The sequence below is a fragment of the Desmodus rotundus genome, chromosome 11 (assembly GCF_022682495.2).
Source record: "Desmodus rotundus isolate HL8 chromosome 11, HLdesRot8A.1, whole genome shotgun sequence".
NCBI lineage: Eukaryota > Metazoa > Chordata > Mammalia > Chiroptera > Phyllostomidae > Desmodus > Desmodus rotundus.
In genome coordinates, this window is record NC_071397.1 from 88,785,127 (window position 1) to 88,800,959 (window position 15,833).

Sequence of the window (15,833 nt, forward strand, 5' to 3'; positions counted from 1 at the left end):
ATACCAATTTGCATTCTTACCAAGACTACATAAGAGTTCCCTTTTCTCTGCATCCTCATCAACAAATGGAACTTTCTTTAGGTGGCTTTTTCTGATTCCTAACCCCTAGCACCTCTATTAGAATTTAAATTAGTCCTTGTCATACCATTAGTTCTGCCACTATTAAATGTAAGTAACATAATTTTAAGCTTCCTGAAGGCAATTTTCTTCCAATATTGTATGGTATTTGTATCTAGCACTATTATCACTAGAATGAGTACAATATGATTTTTGTAAGAGTTGAATAAGATAATGTTAATGAATGCAATTTTTAAAGTATAAAGATTTGTAAAAGTACAGTTGTTATGGTTGTTCTTCCTATATGAGAGCTTCTCTCATGAAAATTTTATATATCAGTTTGGGGTCTTTGAGGAATCATGAGAGAAATAGTTTAAATATGTTCCAATGATACCTATGAATTTGTGTAATAAAAGTTGCTATCTGAACAAAAATATAAATGAAGAAATTGGGATTAATATTCATAGAATGAATTGACCTATGCAAACCTCTTTTGTCATAGGAAAATATACATGTTTAGTTGCTCTTTGCTATTAAGAGAAGCAAATAGCAACCTTGGAGTCAAGTTACGTAGAGGTGTTCCGGCCCTGACAGGAACAAGCTTCATGCCTACTGGCGAGCCACTGCCCCACTCGGTGGCCCTGTTTCTTTGACTATGACCTGAGGGGGTTGGATGTGGGATTTTGACTAAATCCTGTTTCTGTTTCTTGTCTGCTTATGTCTAAGGTTTTTGGTAGATTTAAAAATGAAGATTTTCTTGTTTGTATGAGATATTCTTGCTCATTTATGTATTCTGTGTGCATTTTGATAAAGGAACAGAATGGTTTTCTGTGCCCGAAGTCCCAGGGTGACACATTAGCAGTCAAATTATTCCCCTTGTAACACCGTCATGAGAGACTGACAGCCCCTTTTGCTGGGTGAGTTGGCCGGTGCAGCCTGCCTGTGTACCTTGCACGTAGCTTCCTGAACCTGCATTCATCGCGAGCAGGAGGCATCTGACTTCCTTCCTCACGCCCGTCTCTGCAGACAGATGAGGCACTCACCTGGCAGCTGCAGTTTTCTCCCTTATAATCGTCAATTCCTCTTATTTGAACTCTGATCTATTTCCACAGTCCTTGGAGCCGAAGATTTTGTGATGTGTTAATGCCTCCTTTTGGGCTTTACTGGACTGGGTTAGGCACCATAAAGGTGATTAAATTAAAAAAAAACAAATATGTTGATTGATCACATATATTATAAACAAGATACGAGGAAATTTTATTTTCAAAGATATAGGAGAATCTTATTAGGTTATTTTACAATGCTAGGAAACTTTTATAGATGCTGAGATTTAAGTCCTAAGGGTTGTTTTGGATATTTTTTTTGAAAATTGTTTTGATTTAACAATTGTTGTATTTATATGATATTTACCTTGACAAATTTTGAAAACTGCTCCCAAGTTGTTCACCAATACTTTGAACGGCTTTCACCAAAAGTGAATGTATTTGTATTTTGCCAACACTGTGTATTATTAATTTGTGCTCTAGGACTTTCTTGTGGAATCAGGCTGAAGCTAATCTCTTGCTGAGGTGACATTTTTTCTTGGCGTCCCTCTCCTGTCATTGTCTTGTTGCTCTTCTCTTCAGTAATAACTTGAACAAGAATTTTCATCTCAGCTCTGTTTTTAGGGAACCTGACCTAAGACACTTGGTTTAAAGTGACAAAGATTGAAACACAGACATGAGACTTGTGGATTGAAAACGTTTTAGAGATAGAGTCCACAGAAATGAATCTGCAATAGAAGAGAAAGTTCCTAAATTTTGTTATTGAACAACTTGTTGGCTAATGGTATATGTGCTAATAGGAGATGTCTAAAAGGAGCAGGTTTGCAAGGTCAAGAAGGAAAAAATTCTATTTCAGATATAAGTTTGAGATATCTCTGAGTACATACATATGTCAGCTAAGTAATTTAATGTACTAATCCTTTGCTCCAAAGGGCAGTCCAGTCTGAAGATCTATATTTAAGATTCAACCATGGTATTCAAATGGTGTTTAAAAGAATGTGACTGAATGAGGGTAACTTGTGGGACTGTAGAGGAAAAAGAGGAAGTTTCCCAGGGCTGCGTACTGGCATGACAATATTTAGAGGTTTAGCAGAAAAAGACTATCTAGCAAATACATTGATGAGTAGTCAGTGAAGGGTGAGAAAACCACTAGAGGTCTGTGTCACAGAAACCAAGAGAATCAGTTGCTTCATGAAGGGTGTGGCCCACTGTTGAATGCAGCCTGCGTGGTGGATGAAGATGAAGACAGAGAACAGGTCATAAAATATGGTAACAGGGAAATTATTGGTGACTTTGATGAGAGTTTGAAAAGAAAAGACTCTGAGGTGATGGAAATAAAGGTAAAGAAGAGATTGAGAGATGATGAAGCAAGCCCGTTGATGTAGGCAACTATTATTGCTGTGAACAGTGGTGAACAGGTAGTAAGTCAAGTGGAACAAAGAGTCCATGAGTATTTTTGGATTAATACCATCAGAAGGGGAAATTTATTTTCCAAAAGATAGGGTGCAATTGCAAGAGAAAGGCTCTTAATAGATAAGAAATGATGGGACTCAGTTCATGAGCAAGAGTTGGCTCTACCCTGAAGCAGAAGCACTCGGGGCTTACAACAGGAGGGGTGGTAGTGACTGTGAGTGGAGACAGTTTCATGGATGTTGTGGTGTATGGCTGAATTAGTTTTTGTCTGATTGTTTCTGTTCTTACTGAAACATGAAATGAAGATCCCAGCTGTGATGAAGGTCAGAGGTAGGGTCAGTTGTTTGGAGATTTGCAGAGAGAAAAGTAAGAATAAAATAATCATGTTAGAGACTAGGAAAGTTTATTTACATTGGACATGTAGTATAATTTCCTTGCGCTGTTGAATGCCTCTTTGGAATGTATGCTCATGAATTTTAAATAAAACCAGTCATCAAGTTTATGAGTTTTTTTCTAGCCATGTTCATGTGCAAACATGGAATAGATGATTGGTTGGGTTTAACTAGCATTAGGGTGTTGTCAGGAAAACACGTGGAGTTAAAATAATTTTCAAGGGAGTGATGATGAACATAGGCTATGAAATCTAAGCTGGGCTCTTAGGCAAATGAGAGGGAGGATAGAAAGAAAAATAGGGAGGTACATGGATTTGAGATTTCTGTGAGGTAGAATGAATGCTGGAGTATAGGTATTAGAATATAGGAGTTTGAAACATAAGAAGGTATAAACAGAGACTGGGATGTTTGACATCCACATTCAGAGATATTAGTAACATTTGTGATAACAAAGTCAAAAGTATAAGTAAGTGGGTTATAGGAAATACCACTGAGTATTTCCATTGGAAGGGAGAAACTGTGGGAACATAGTATTGAATCATCTACCTGGGTGTTAAAATTCCCAAACTTGGGGAAAGGAGTAGAGTTATAAAGGAAGCTAAGTCATCCAGTGCAACAGAGAAGGGGAGTTGGCACAATGTGATATTGGTTTTATGTAATTGATTTCTATGAATTCTTAGTTTTTAAACTATGTTTTATTATAGGGATGACATTGAAGTAAAAATTAAACCATAAAGCCATAAGCCAAATCTCCCATAACCCTACCACTTCATCAGAGGGTGTTGGATGTTGACTAGACTCTGTACTTGTTTCTTGTCTGCTTATTGCAGACTGGCCAGGTGCTTTATTTGCTTCCTACTCCCTCTTCATGGAAATGTGGCAGGGCGTGCTATCACCAGGAGTGTCTGCCTCCTAACCAGGGCCTGCTGAAGCAAGCCTCAAATGAACGGGCCTACTTGTCCTGCGGCTTGACTTCTACCCCAATGTGCTGATCTCCTCCACACAGCTAGGCGTTGGGACAACCACTCTTCATCATGGCTCTAAAACAGGGCGCTGGTCCTTCACTTAAACACTTGTTTCTCTGTGAATGCCCTAGTTAGATAGGCACTCATATTTTCAGAGTTGATCATTTGATTACTCTCCTTAATCCATCCAGATCTTCCTTCTGTCCTAATTATATTTCCAAATTACTTGGCAAGTCTGTTCTCTCCATTCCCTGTGACAAATGAATCCGTATTCCAGGTTGTGGGTGCTGCTGCCGCCAGGTTGTCTTGACATATCTCCTGATTGTTTTTGGACAGGGAATTATGGGGAGAGTGGAATGGATGCTTTCAAAGAGCTGGCTGCCCAGGAAGGCCTCTGCATCGCCCATTCGGACAAAATCTACAGCAATGCCGGGGAGAAGAGCTTCGACCGACTCCTGCGCAAGCTCCGAGAGCGGCTTCCCAAAGCCAGAGTGGTGGTCTGCTTCTGCGAAGGCATGACTGTGCGAGGCCTCCTGAGCGCTATGCGGCGCCTGGGCGTCGTGGGCGAGTTCTCACTCATTGGAAGGTAAATTCTTTCTCTCTCCCCCTCCTCATCTCTCCCCCCCCTCACACATACACACAAATTTTGGCACACACAAGCTTGATTTCACAAAACTGGACTCTAAAGGGGATGCGATGTGCTGCGCTGTGCTGAACATTCGTTCTGGATCTCATTGAGGGTGGGGCTATCGTCATTTTCCTGCTAGACAAGAGCAGAGCGGTAGATGATGAGATTACACGACTATTTCAGAAAAAGGTGGGAAATTGTTGCCAGACTGTTTAATCCTGGAGGGTTATTCTTTTCCTTTGTTCCCCTCCCCTTTCACCCCACCCCCAACACACACACACACTTATGTCTTCATACATCGTAAGCATAGAAATCTTAACAAATATTGGTGACTAGGGATCGGCAGTGAATATGAAAATATGTGTTAAGATTTAAAATTTAAAGGGTTGGCTAAATGCAAATGAAAATGTGTAGCTGAACTTTGGAACTCGATGATATATAATTTCTTATATTTATGGGATGGCTAATAGTAATTCTTTCGGTATGCAATTTCTGGAATTGCAGGCAGTGGGTTCCAAAATCTCTGCTGTTCCTTAAATCTAGACCATATCTATTTGTGTGGGAGTAAAGTTTCCATATCCTTGTAGTTTTCATAGGATTTTTGACCTAAAAGGTGTCTTGTTAAATATGTCGTCTTCTACTACTGCACAAAGGAGCTGGTACATTTTTTCAAGGAACCTACTGAGTGTACTTGCAGGAAAGGCTCCTGTGATCTCCGACTCCATGACACTCATCTTCCAGATCTCTTTTTACCCCTCTCCTCTTCTCTGCCGGCTGGAGCACAATCATATCTCACTTGCTCAAGTACCTCAACCACTGACCCTCTTCTTTAGGAAATTGGTAGTATCGGTGTGCACATCTTCCCTGGACCTTTCCCTTCCATCCTGGTGCTTATTGTAATGACTGCAATACTAGTGACATCAATCTCACCCTCATCTGGAACTAGAGGCACAGGTCACTTCAAAGACTTTTAGAAGAAGGTAGGATAGAAATAAAACTAAATGAATAAAGTAACAGAGAGTACCCATTAGGTATGAGGACATACGGAGTCAAGGTCAAAATGTAAATCAAGATGAAGAAAATTATTGAATTTGGGTAAAATTTTCACACTGCCACTAAGTGTCATTTTGGCAGCTTTAACATGATATGAATGCGAAGCCATTTAAGGAAGCAGGTCTTTTAAGAGGGTGTATTTAAAGGAGGAACGTTATTCCCTTTATGAGTGAAAAGGACATAAGTAGCATTGTTGAAGTGTTACGAGAAATAAGTTTCTTAATATATGCACCAGGGAAGATTGCCTCCAGATACTCAGTCTTTCTAACTGATTTGGTGCAATGACTGCTTTAAGAAGGGTGCCTATTTAAAAAAAATTCTCATGTTTACCATTTTCAAAAGAACAAGAGTCTGTTTTGCAGAATCCATTCTTTTTAATATCCCTGAAGAGGCTATCTCCCTGGGTTCGGGGATCTTGAACAGATGTGCCAAGTACGTGAGCTTTGGAGTATATAGACTGCCTAATTGTGAAACAGAATTATACAAAATGCTGTGTGAGTAATCAGAGTATAAGGAACTCGTTTCATTAGTATTATTTAAAAGCTGGACAAGCATGGTGATATAAAGTTACCTCTCCTGCTAATAATGTAACTGAGCTGATGCGAGTAGTTCTGAGAGTCTCACAGGTGCTTGCTCATAAAGAAGTCAGCGACATGGGATATCTATCTACTTCTTTTATTCCTCTTTTTCTCTGCGCCACCTCTGCTGGGTTGTACTGACACGTCCTAGGGAACTGTCAACACAATGAATGTCGGAGTTTCTGAGGATACTGCTCCCTACACCGATGGCTCCTATCAGTGATGCATGCAGCCCTTGAGATGCCAAAGTTATGCTGCACTTGGTGCTTCTCTGCCTTTCTGGGCTACATTCCAGGAGGGCCTCTCAGAATTCCCTTTCATATTCAAGGATCAGTACATTTTAGCTAGTGTGCTAAAGCCTGATGTACCTTTAATCAGCCTGTACCTCTAGAATTCATCTGTAAACCTGAAATTAATGTTTTTCTGCCTCTCAGTCTGTTGTATTTGTCTAATCACAAAGTGCCTACTTGCCTCTTAAACCACAGCAGAGCATCAGTGGGAGGTCCTCTGTGGGCCCCTCTGCTCCCCTAAAGACAGTCTTCTCTGAGGGTAAGTGAAAGCTTTCTGGCTTTAGTTCTGTGCTTGGTGTTGGCATTGTCCTGGCCTTTGAATCTGGTTTCCTTATCTTGGAAAACCCTTATTGTATGTTTACAGTCTGCCTTGTTAGAAGACTTTGACTTTACATACTAGGTATAACATATTTAATTATGTATTTCCTAGCCCCTTTTATTAGGAGTACATCTTCTAATTTCTCCATTATACAAACTAAACATCCCACAAAGATAATAAGGTCAACAACTTTTTATTTTATTCCCTCTCTCTACTATATCCTGGCCAATCAAATTATAAATACACGGACGGTTCTTACTTTCCAATGCTTATCCCTGATTGGTGTGTATTGTTTTATCAGTCATGTCTCCTAACTCTGTTAGCTTTTTACCCATTAGACACACTCTCCATTATCTGTCACTGCAGAGAAATAACCTCTGGCATCCAAAACCTGATCCATTGCAACCCTAACACCATGATTTTTTATTGGAAACAACCACTAAACGTAAACACATTTAAAAAATGGGTGGAATGAAATAATTGTTTTTAGCAGGGAAAAAAGGCTACAGTTTTACTTTAAATGAAGGAAATACTTTGTTTTTAAATGTAATTTTTTTGGTCTTTTTCTTCTGGAACCTAAATACACATTTGGAAAAGTGACCTCTATCCTCTCGAAACCTAAGTTGATAGACCATGGCGTTATATTTCACACATTTTTAAATTAAAATGAGTTATTTTAGATCCCATCTTTTCATTATGAAAATAAATGGGCAAATATGTCTGAAGTTTGCAGCTTTCAGGCAGAATTGCAAAGGTTATGTACTATTAAGCGAATGTGGAGTTTCAGTAAAGTGTGACACCCCCGAAAGTGAATTATAATCAAGAGGTTAACAAAGCTGATGAGTGTGACTGTCACAACTCACAGATGCATAACCTAGTTTTCCCTGCATTCCCAAGGGCCAAAACTATTTATTAACCTGCCTTAAAACATGCCTGCCCCACAAGCAGGTTCATGAGAGCTTGTGGAAGAGTACACTGTTAGAAAAGGACTATGAGAACTGTGTGCTAGGGAGGGAGAAGGATTTAGTTTAGGTACTGTGGAGAATAAATATTATTTGTAGGATATTGACGGGTATTTTGAGTGTAGCTCTCAGCCACAGAAATGCTCAGGATTGCCATAGTAATGGGAGTGGCTGGTTAAATATCTTTTTGTATTTTTAAATAGAATTTATTGGAGTGACATTGGTTAATGAAATTATGTAGGTTTTAGGTGTATGATGCTATAATACAACATTTGTAATGGATGGTTTGCCTTCAGTGTAGTCCTGATTAGCCCTTCCTTCATACCAACACCTATTTCCTTGTTTCAGATAATGAATGTCTGAAAGCTGAGACTGTTCTCAGGGTCTCCACTTGCCACTCGGGTGTTAGAAACACTGACTGATGGGAGGGCTTGCATGTGTCCTCTGCGGTGGCTGGCTTAGTTTGGATGGAAAAGGAGGTCATTATGAGTTAGCCCAGTTTGTTTTTGAGACTGATCGAAGACGACAGGGAATTTATCTTAGTAATACATTTTCATAGTTCCCACGACAGTCCATTCCCAGCCACAGCACACCAGAAGCTGTGGGGAGGAGCATTTCAATCACAGATTTCTGGATCTTCACCCCAGGCCATTGGTAGACTTTCTCGATGAGGGACTTTGCACCTTCTTCCTAGTCTTTGTTCTTTAAAGCCCTGAAGATGGGCTAGGTTTCCTCACCGTGACCCGGGAAGCCTACCTCAGTGCTCAGATGGCTTCACTCTGAATGAATTGCTGACAGGACAGATCTGAAAGGGAAGATGAAAAGGAACTTTAACCCTACTTCTACTTATTGGAATTTATTTCCCATCAAGATTTTCTTTTAACAGTAAAGACACATCTGAGATAAGTAAAATTAATAGTCAAAACAGCACAGCAGGAGTAGTCATAATAACAAACGCTGTGGGCAACTCTGCTTCCTGTCTTCTGCTGATACCCAGACTGGGCTATCGACCTGTCCCCTGAAAACATAGTCATGCCCAGTTTTCAGACGAATCAAGATGCAGAGTAGGAAGCATTAAACATGTGACAGGTTTAGCCTCGGCCGTCTCCGAGTCTAAGATTACCCCAGGTGACCAACTGCTAAGTCTCGCTAATTGCCAGCATTGGGGTCTGATGGCTGAGTTGCTCCGTAAACCTATCAGCCCATATCATAAACCTGGGGGGCTTTAAAAACTGTTCAGCTTCCTCGGCCTTACCTCCTTTAGATTCTGATTCAGTATTGGGATGGATCAAGGAGTTTATATGTAAATTTTTACATCAGACTTATTGAAATTCACCAATTTTAAATATATAATTTGATGATTTTTTTGTAACTATGTAGTGATGCAAGCACCAGAAAAATCACGATATAGAACATTTCCATCACCGCAGAATGTCCCTGAGTGCCCTTGGCAGTCATGCCCGCCAACCCCTGGCAACCAGTGATTTGCTTTCTGTTGTTGTTGCACTTTTGCCTTTTCTAGAATTTTATTAAGTAGAGAACCACATAGAATGTAGTCTTTTATATCTGAATTTTTTAGAATTGGCAAAATGCTTTCGAGATGCAATCATGCTGTTGTACATATTAGTAGCATCTTTGTTGCTGAGCTGTATTCCATGACATAACATTCCTGTATTAGTCTCTGCATGGACACATTTAATTCTCTTTAAGAAATATTTAGAAGTGAGGTTACGGGTCACAGGGCAGTTGTATATTTAACTTTATAAATTAAACTTCATAAGAACCTGCTGAACTATCTTCCGAAGTTGCACCAGCAATGCTTTCGAGTTCTGATTCCTCCACATCTTTACCGAAACAGTATTGTCAGTCTTTTCACTGTGAGCTGTTCTGGTGGGTGTGTGGTGGCATCTCTTTGGGGTTTTCACTTGCATTTTCCTAATGACTAATAATGTTGAATATTTTTGTGTACTTATTTGCCATTTTATCTATTAAGTTGATCATGTCATTAATAAAATTATATTAAATTAATTGATTTTTGAATGTTAAACTGATTTTTGGGATAAATCCTACTTGATTTTTATGAAATAGCAATATTCCTATCTATATATCACTATATTTTGCTAGTAATTGTTGAACATATTTGTGCTTATATTTATGAGAATATTGTCATGTAGCTTTTTTTCCTTCTTATTCCTTTATATGATTTTGATATCTGGGTGATAGTAATCTCAGAATAACTATTCTCTCTTTTTTCACTTTTTGGAAGAATTTTTGAAAAATTGGTATTCTTTTAAAAATCCTTCCTGGATTTCATCAGAGAAGTCACGTGTTCCTTGGCTTTTCTTTGTGGATAATATTTTTATTACAAATTCAATCTCTTCACTCATTATAGGTTTATTCGAAATGCCTATTTCTTCTTGAGTCAGTTTTGACAGTTGGGTCTATCTAGGAGTTTGTCCACATTATCTAAGTTTCCTAATTTTTCGGCATGCAGTTGTTTGTAATATTTCTTTATAATTCTTTTTATTTATTAAGGTCATTAGCAATGTTTCCTTTTTAATTGCTGATTTTTGTAATTTGAGTTTCTCTACTTTTATACTGGTCAGTTTAGCTAAATATTTGTCAGTTTTGTTGTTCTTTCCAAAGAATCAACTTTTAGATTTCTTGATTTTCTCTATTGTTTTTCTATTCTCATTTTTATTAAAATCAACTCCAATCTTTATTATTTTCCTCCTTCTGCTTGTCTTAATTTCAAAGTGCTCCTCTCTTTCTAGGGTCTAAAGGCAGAAGGCTAAGTTGTTGATTTGATATTCTTTTTAAATGTAGGTGGTTATAGATACACAATTTCTTCAAGCATTGCTTTATCTGTACCCCATGTTATATTATATATTTTCATTTATCTCAAAGTATTTTCTGTTTTCTCTTTTGATTTCTTTTTAACACCTTGGTTATTTGGTATTGTGGTGTTTAATTTTCACATATGATTAATTCCCTAAATTGTTAATTTACAATATTCTTTCATTGCTATTGAGAATACTTTTTGGTGACTTTATTTCTTCTAAGTTTATTGAGGCTTGTTTTGTTACCTTGTATATGGACTATCCTGAAGAATATTCTGAGTGCATTAGGGAAGAATGTGCATTCTGTTGTTGTTGGGTTGAGTGTTTTGTAAATGCCTATTAGGTTCAGGTTGTTTATAGTGTTTTAAAAATCTATTTCCTGTTCACATCGCTTACGTGTTCTATCCGTTATGACAACCGTGGTATTGCAGTCTCCAACTACAGTCCCGTGCTCTTAACTATGAGGGTACGTCCTGAGATATATGTCCATAAGCTATTTCCTCACTGTGCGAACATCGGAGTACGTTGACACAAACATAGATGTTATGGTCTACTACCATAATTGTGTGTGCTACACTTCTATTCAACTGGCAGTGGAGTAGGTTTGTTTACACCAGTATCATCATGAAGACATAAAGAATGCACTGTGCCACAATATCATGACAGCTATGACATCATTAGGCAATTGGAATCTTTCAGTTCCATCATAAGCTTGCGAGACCACTGCCATACACCCGGCTTGTTGTTCACTGAAACACCATTGTGCGGCTCATAACTGTATCACTGTTGAACTGTCTTTTCCCCTTGAGCTCAGGTTTTGCTTCATATATATATATGAATTTCTGTTGCTATGTGTATATAGAGGGTGTGGCAAATGTAGGTTCACAGTTGTTCTTGTGGAAAATAATACAGTAATTGGTAAATAATAATATAGGAATGAACTCTGTTTTGGGTACTCGTACCTGTAAACCTACATTTGCCACACCCTGTATTATGTGTTTATAACAGTTATAACTTCTTGATGGGTTGACATTTTTATCATCAGAAGTGTTCTTTATGTCTTCTTTAAGTGTTCTTTTTATATTAAAGCTACTTTCTTCCTGTTGTGAGTACAGATACTCCAGCCTTTTATGACTACTCTTTATATGATACATCTTATTCCGTCCTTTCACTTTCAACATATTTGTGCCTTTGTATCTGAAACGTCTCCTGTAGACAGCTTTCAGTTGGATCTTGCTTTTTCTAAAATCTAGCCTTATAGTCTCTGCCTTTTTATTGTATTATTTAATGCTTTCACATATAATATGATGATTGATGTAGTTACACTGACATTTTACATTTTGTTTTCCAGATATTTTATGTCCTTTTGTTTCTGTATTCCTTCTTTAATATTTTTCACTATATTAAAAAATTTAGCGGTTGTTCCAGGGCTTGCCATATACAGTTGACTGTTGAACAAGATGGGGGGTTGGGGCATGGACCTCCCAAGCAGTTGAAAATTCACATACAAACACAGTCAACTTTCTGCGTATGTGGATTTTCATCCATGGAGTTGACCCTTGAGTAACGTGGGATTAAATTGCACAGGTCAGTTGGACTATCAATTGAAAAAAATCCACATGAAGGTGGACCTGTGTATTTCAAATCCATGTTGTTGAAGAGTCAACTGTATTTTCAACCTCTGGTCAGGGATCCATGTGTGTGGATGGCCAACTGAAGTTATATTTGGATTTTTGATGGTGAAAGGGGTTGGCTCTCCTAAGCCGCACATTGTTCAAGGAGCAATTGTAATTTTCAACTCCAGAGTTTCCTTTTAATTCTTTTCTAGTAATTCTATCTTGTTATTGATATTTTAGACATTGCTATTATATCCTCCTTTACTTCTTTAAGCATGGTTTCCGTAGCTCCCTGAATACATTTATAGCAGACTTTGAAGTCTTTGTTACAGCTGACATCTGGTTCATTTCCCAGGTAGTTTTTGTTGCCTGCTTGCTTTTATCTTCATGAATGTGTCACACTTTTCTCTTTCATTGAATATCTCAAAAGTTTTTATTGCAAACCTCACATTGTAGGTAACATTTTGTAGCAAATCTAGAACCTGCTTCCACTCTCTGGAGCCTGCTTTTGCTCTTTTTATTTATTTATTTGTTTGTTTGTTTATTTGTTTATTTGTGGCTTGACTAGGCTCTTTTGGTGAAGTCTGTTCCCCTTGCAGTGTGAAGTATTTGGTCTCACTCCTCAGAGGGTGTGGCCTTGGGCTCATGAATATACACCCCGGTATGGCAGTGGTTTGAGCAAGGATCTGTCGACTGTCTCTTTCCTTGCCCTCTTTGGGAGGTGCATACAACATCTGTTATTAAATTCAGGTGATAAAGTTCATTAATTACTGACTGATTATTCTGTTGTTTTAGCCAATGCCTAGGGCGTAAATTCTCCATTTTCTGATTCACTTAAATTAAGGCATAGGAAATCTTTGAGGCCAATCTTTGGCTTGTTCTGACTTTAGGAGGTGAAAGAGTTGAGAAGGAGAGTAGCTATATTCTGTGAAAAGTTGACAGTTGCATTAAAGAAATTTATGGGTTTTTTCCTGAGGTATTTATCCAGAGACCTAGTTCTAGTTATATTCAATGTCAGATGTGTTCATATATTTGGGAACATTTGGATCTTTGCTTTATATCTGACATTCTTTAGCAATGAGCATGGTTTGTACACATTTTTAAGATAACGTTGAAAGTTGAAAAAAGTGTGCTCTGAACATTTCTTTTAGTAATTTTTGCATTTTTATAATAGTAATTGAAAATACAACAGGCAAATTTTCAAAATGTAGATGCCCCTTCAGAGATTTGTGGAAATGCTACACAGTCACTAGACAATCTGACCTACAGGGCTTCTGGCTTTGACGTTCATCTCTAATAAAGAGATGAACAAGTATATTTTCCCTTCCTTGCTTATCAAATGAAGCGCATTGTATAGTAATTAAAATTCACTCCAGTTAATGCCTATCGGGATTGCAAACCTAAATAAAACCCAAGGGTGCTGGAACTGCAAAATTGTCTCAGTAACAAAGTACAGAAGAGTAGCTTGCATGTGTGTTTTGCCAACATAAAATAAAATATTAAAAATTTTTAGGGTCACTCTTCCTCTCTCTGAAGCAAGCCTGTGCCTTCCCCCTTCTCCTTTTCCTTTTCTGCCTTTCTTTTTTCCTAAGTTCTAAAGGTTCTTCTTTTGCCTCTGTAACTTGTTTCCTGAGCCCACACAGCCCAGCTGGCTCACCTTTTCTACCTCTGTGACTTTCTAAATAACTTTCTTTTTATAATTTGAAAAAAAAGTTAAACCCATTTACTGTTTTCAGTCACTACATCTTACTGGAAAAATTTACGTTGTTATGAAATCCTTCAGTGAAGCTTGCTTCTAGTTTTAAAAGGATAATCTTGAGTTTATTAAATATATTTCAGGTTATTAAATTATTGATGTTTGTCATTGTATCCCTAAGGCCTCATGTTTTGAGTTTTCTGTGAAGAGGGAAAGGTGTTTGCTGAGCCTGCTTTTCTGTAGAGGAAGACTGGTGAAGTGCAAACAGTTTTCATCCAGCCAAGACCTGGTTATCTCAAAGCTCAACTGGGAAAGAATCTGCCTCTGAGCTCACTCACCTTGCTGTTGCCAGACCAGGTTCTTGCTGCTCATAATTTATGACCATGTGGGCCTTCCATAAGGGCAGCTCACATGAGAGAGAGAGGCAGAGAGAGAGGCAGGGAGAGAGAGAGGGAGAGAGAGAGAGAGAGGGAGAGAGATTATGGTTTATTTATAACCTAATCATGGAAGTGACACCCCATTGTTTTTGTCATACTCTATTTTTCAGAAGCATATCGCTAGGTCCCATGGTTTGAGGGGAATGCACGAGAGATCGAATACCAGAACGTAGAATGACCCTAGCGGCTGTCTATTACAGAAGTATAAACATGACTATCGTACTTGCATTTGTAATTTACTTTCTTTAAACATAAGAGTTTGGCCTGTAGTAATTTTATGGTCTTGTATTTAAAACTATCACACTAATAAGGCTAAAGCAAGAATCATAGTGAAGCTTTTGCAGTGATACCATTAAAGGACATAAGTACCCTCTGCTAGTATTATCACTTTAGTTTTCTGAGATTTTTAGGAGAAACTTATTGTCCTCTACTTTTCTCTGAATGTCATTCATTTAAATAGCTTTAGGAAAGGCTGTCACCATTAGTGTGAATATACCTATATATGAGATGTTTCTTGGTTTGATTTATTATATTATCCATAGGACCAGTATATTAAAAACAGAGGCATTTTACTTTACAGAAGTTGGTTTGACTTTGTAAGTTTTTCTTCAAAATGGTAAATGGTAAAAATAAAACAATACGATACATGTAAATACAAATGTAGACTCTATCTCATAAATACAAAATATCTTCTGGCTCATTGAGATTTTTATTGTTTTAAGTATCGCAAGCTGGAGTTTTCCAATCTTTATTTGAAAACTTAATTTTCTTCAAACCATGTTTACTGTCATAAGAAAACTAACAAATGAATGGTTTGTCCTCCTAGTGGGATAAGAAAGCCGTGATGTCTTCCCTAAAGATAGTGAGTTATGTTGGATTTGAAAATATACTGTTTTATTTAGCAGATCATATGTAACACTTGGTATGTACATATATGTTATAATATCTTTGTGGCTTTGGATAAGCCTCTAACCTTCTTTCCTCACTTATGAAAGGGAGACAAGTAACAGTACTAAATATCCGTCTTGAAAGTTATTTTGTTGATTAAATGATAAAACATAAGCACAATAACTGCAGGGCTTATGTTTAGCTCATTGCTGGATTCCTCGTACCTATATAACAGTGTCTGAAACTTAGTGGTTTTCAATACATACTTGATGTTAAGTAAATCTGACCTGTTTACTACCTGACACACAGTAAGTACTCAGTAAATGTTGACAATTGTGATGATGCATTCAACAATAAAATAGATTTTTCTCTGGTCAGGGAGGATCCTTTACCTGGAGATAGTCAATCAGAAGATGTAGGATCACCTATCGGGAACTGGAAGAGATTGGCATATTAGTAAATTTATTGGTTTGCATGGTTTTAAGTCATGATATGTTGTAATTGCTGTTTTAGAATTGATGGATCAATGGGTTTACTTCCATTTTGCAGATTAAAGAAAATACTTACAGTTTTAATGTCTCCCCATGGGCTTCTCCCATCAATTAGAGTGAGGTAGTCAGCACTGAAGACTATGAGATCCTGACTGAATTTTTGGT

General features: G+C 37.8%; 1 protein-coding gene across 3 annotated transcripts in view; it reads left to right on the plus strand.

The window, feature by feature from the left end:
* Positions 1–15,833, plus strand: part of GRM1 (glutamate metabotropic receptor 1) — a 311,987-nt gene that overhangs the window by 99,571 nt on the left and 196,583 nt on the right. For all 3 annotated transcript variants that reach the window (XM_045189049.3, XM_024552208.2, XM_024552209.2), the window contains one exon: positions 4,207–4,456. In XM_045189049.3, the coding sequence (XP_045044984.2) occupies positions 4,207–4,456 (250 nt within the window). The remainder of the gene's footprint in view (positions 1–4,206; positions 4,457–15,833) is intronic.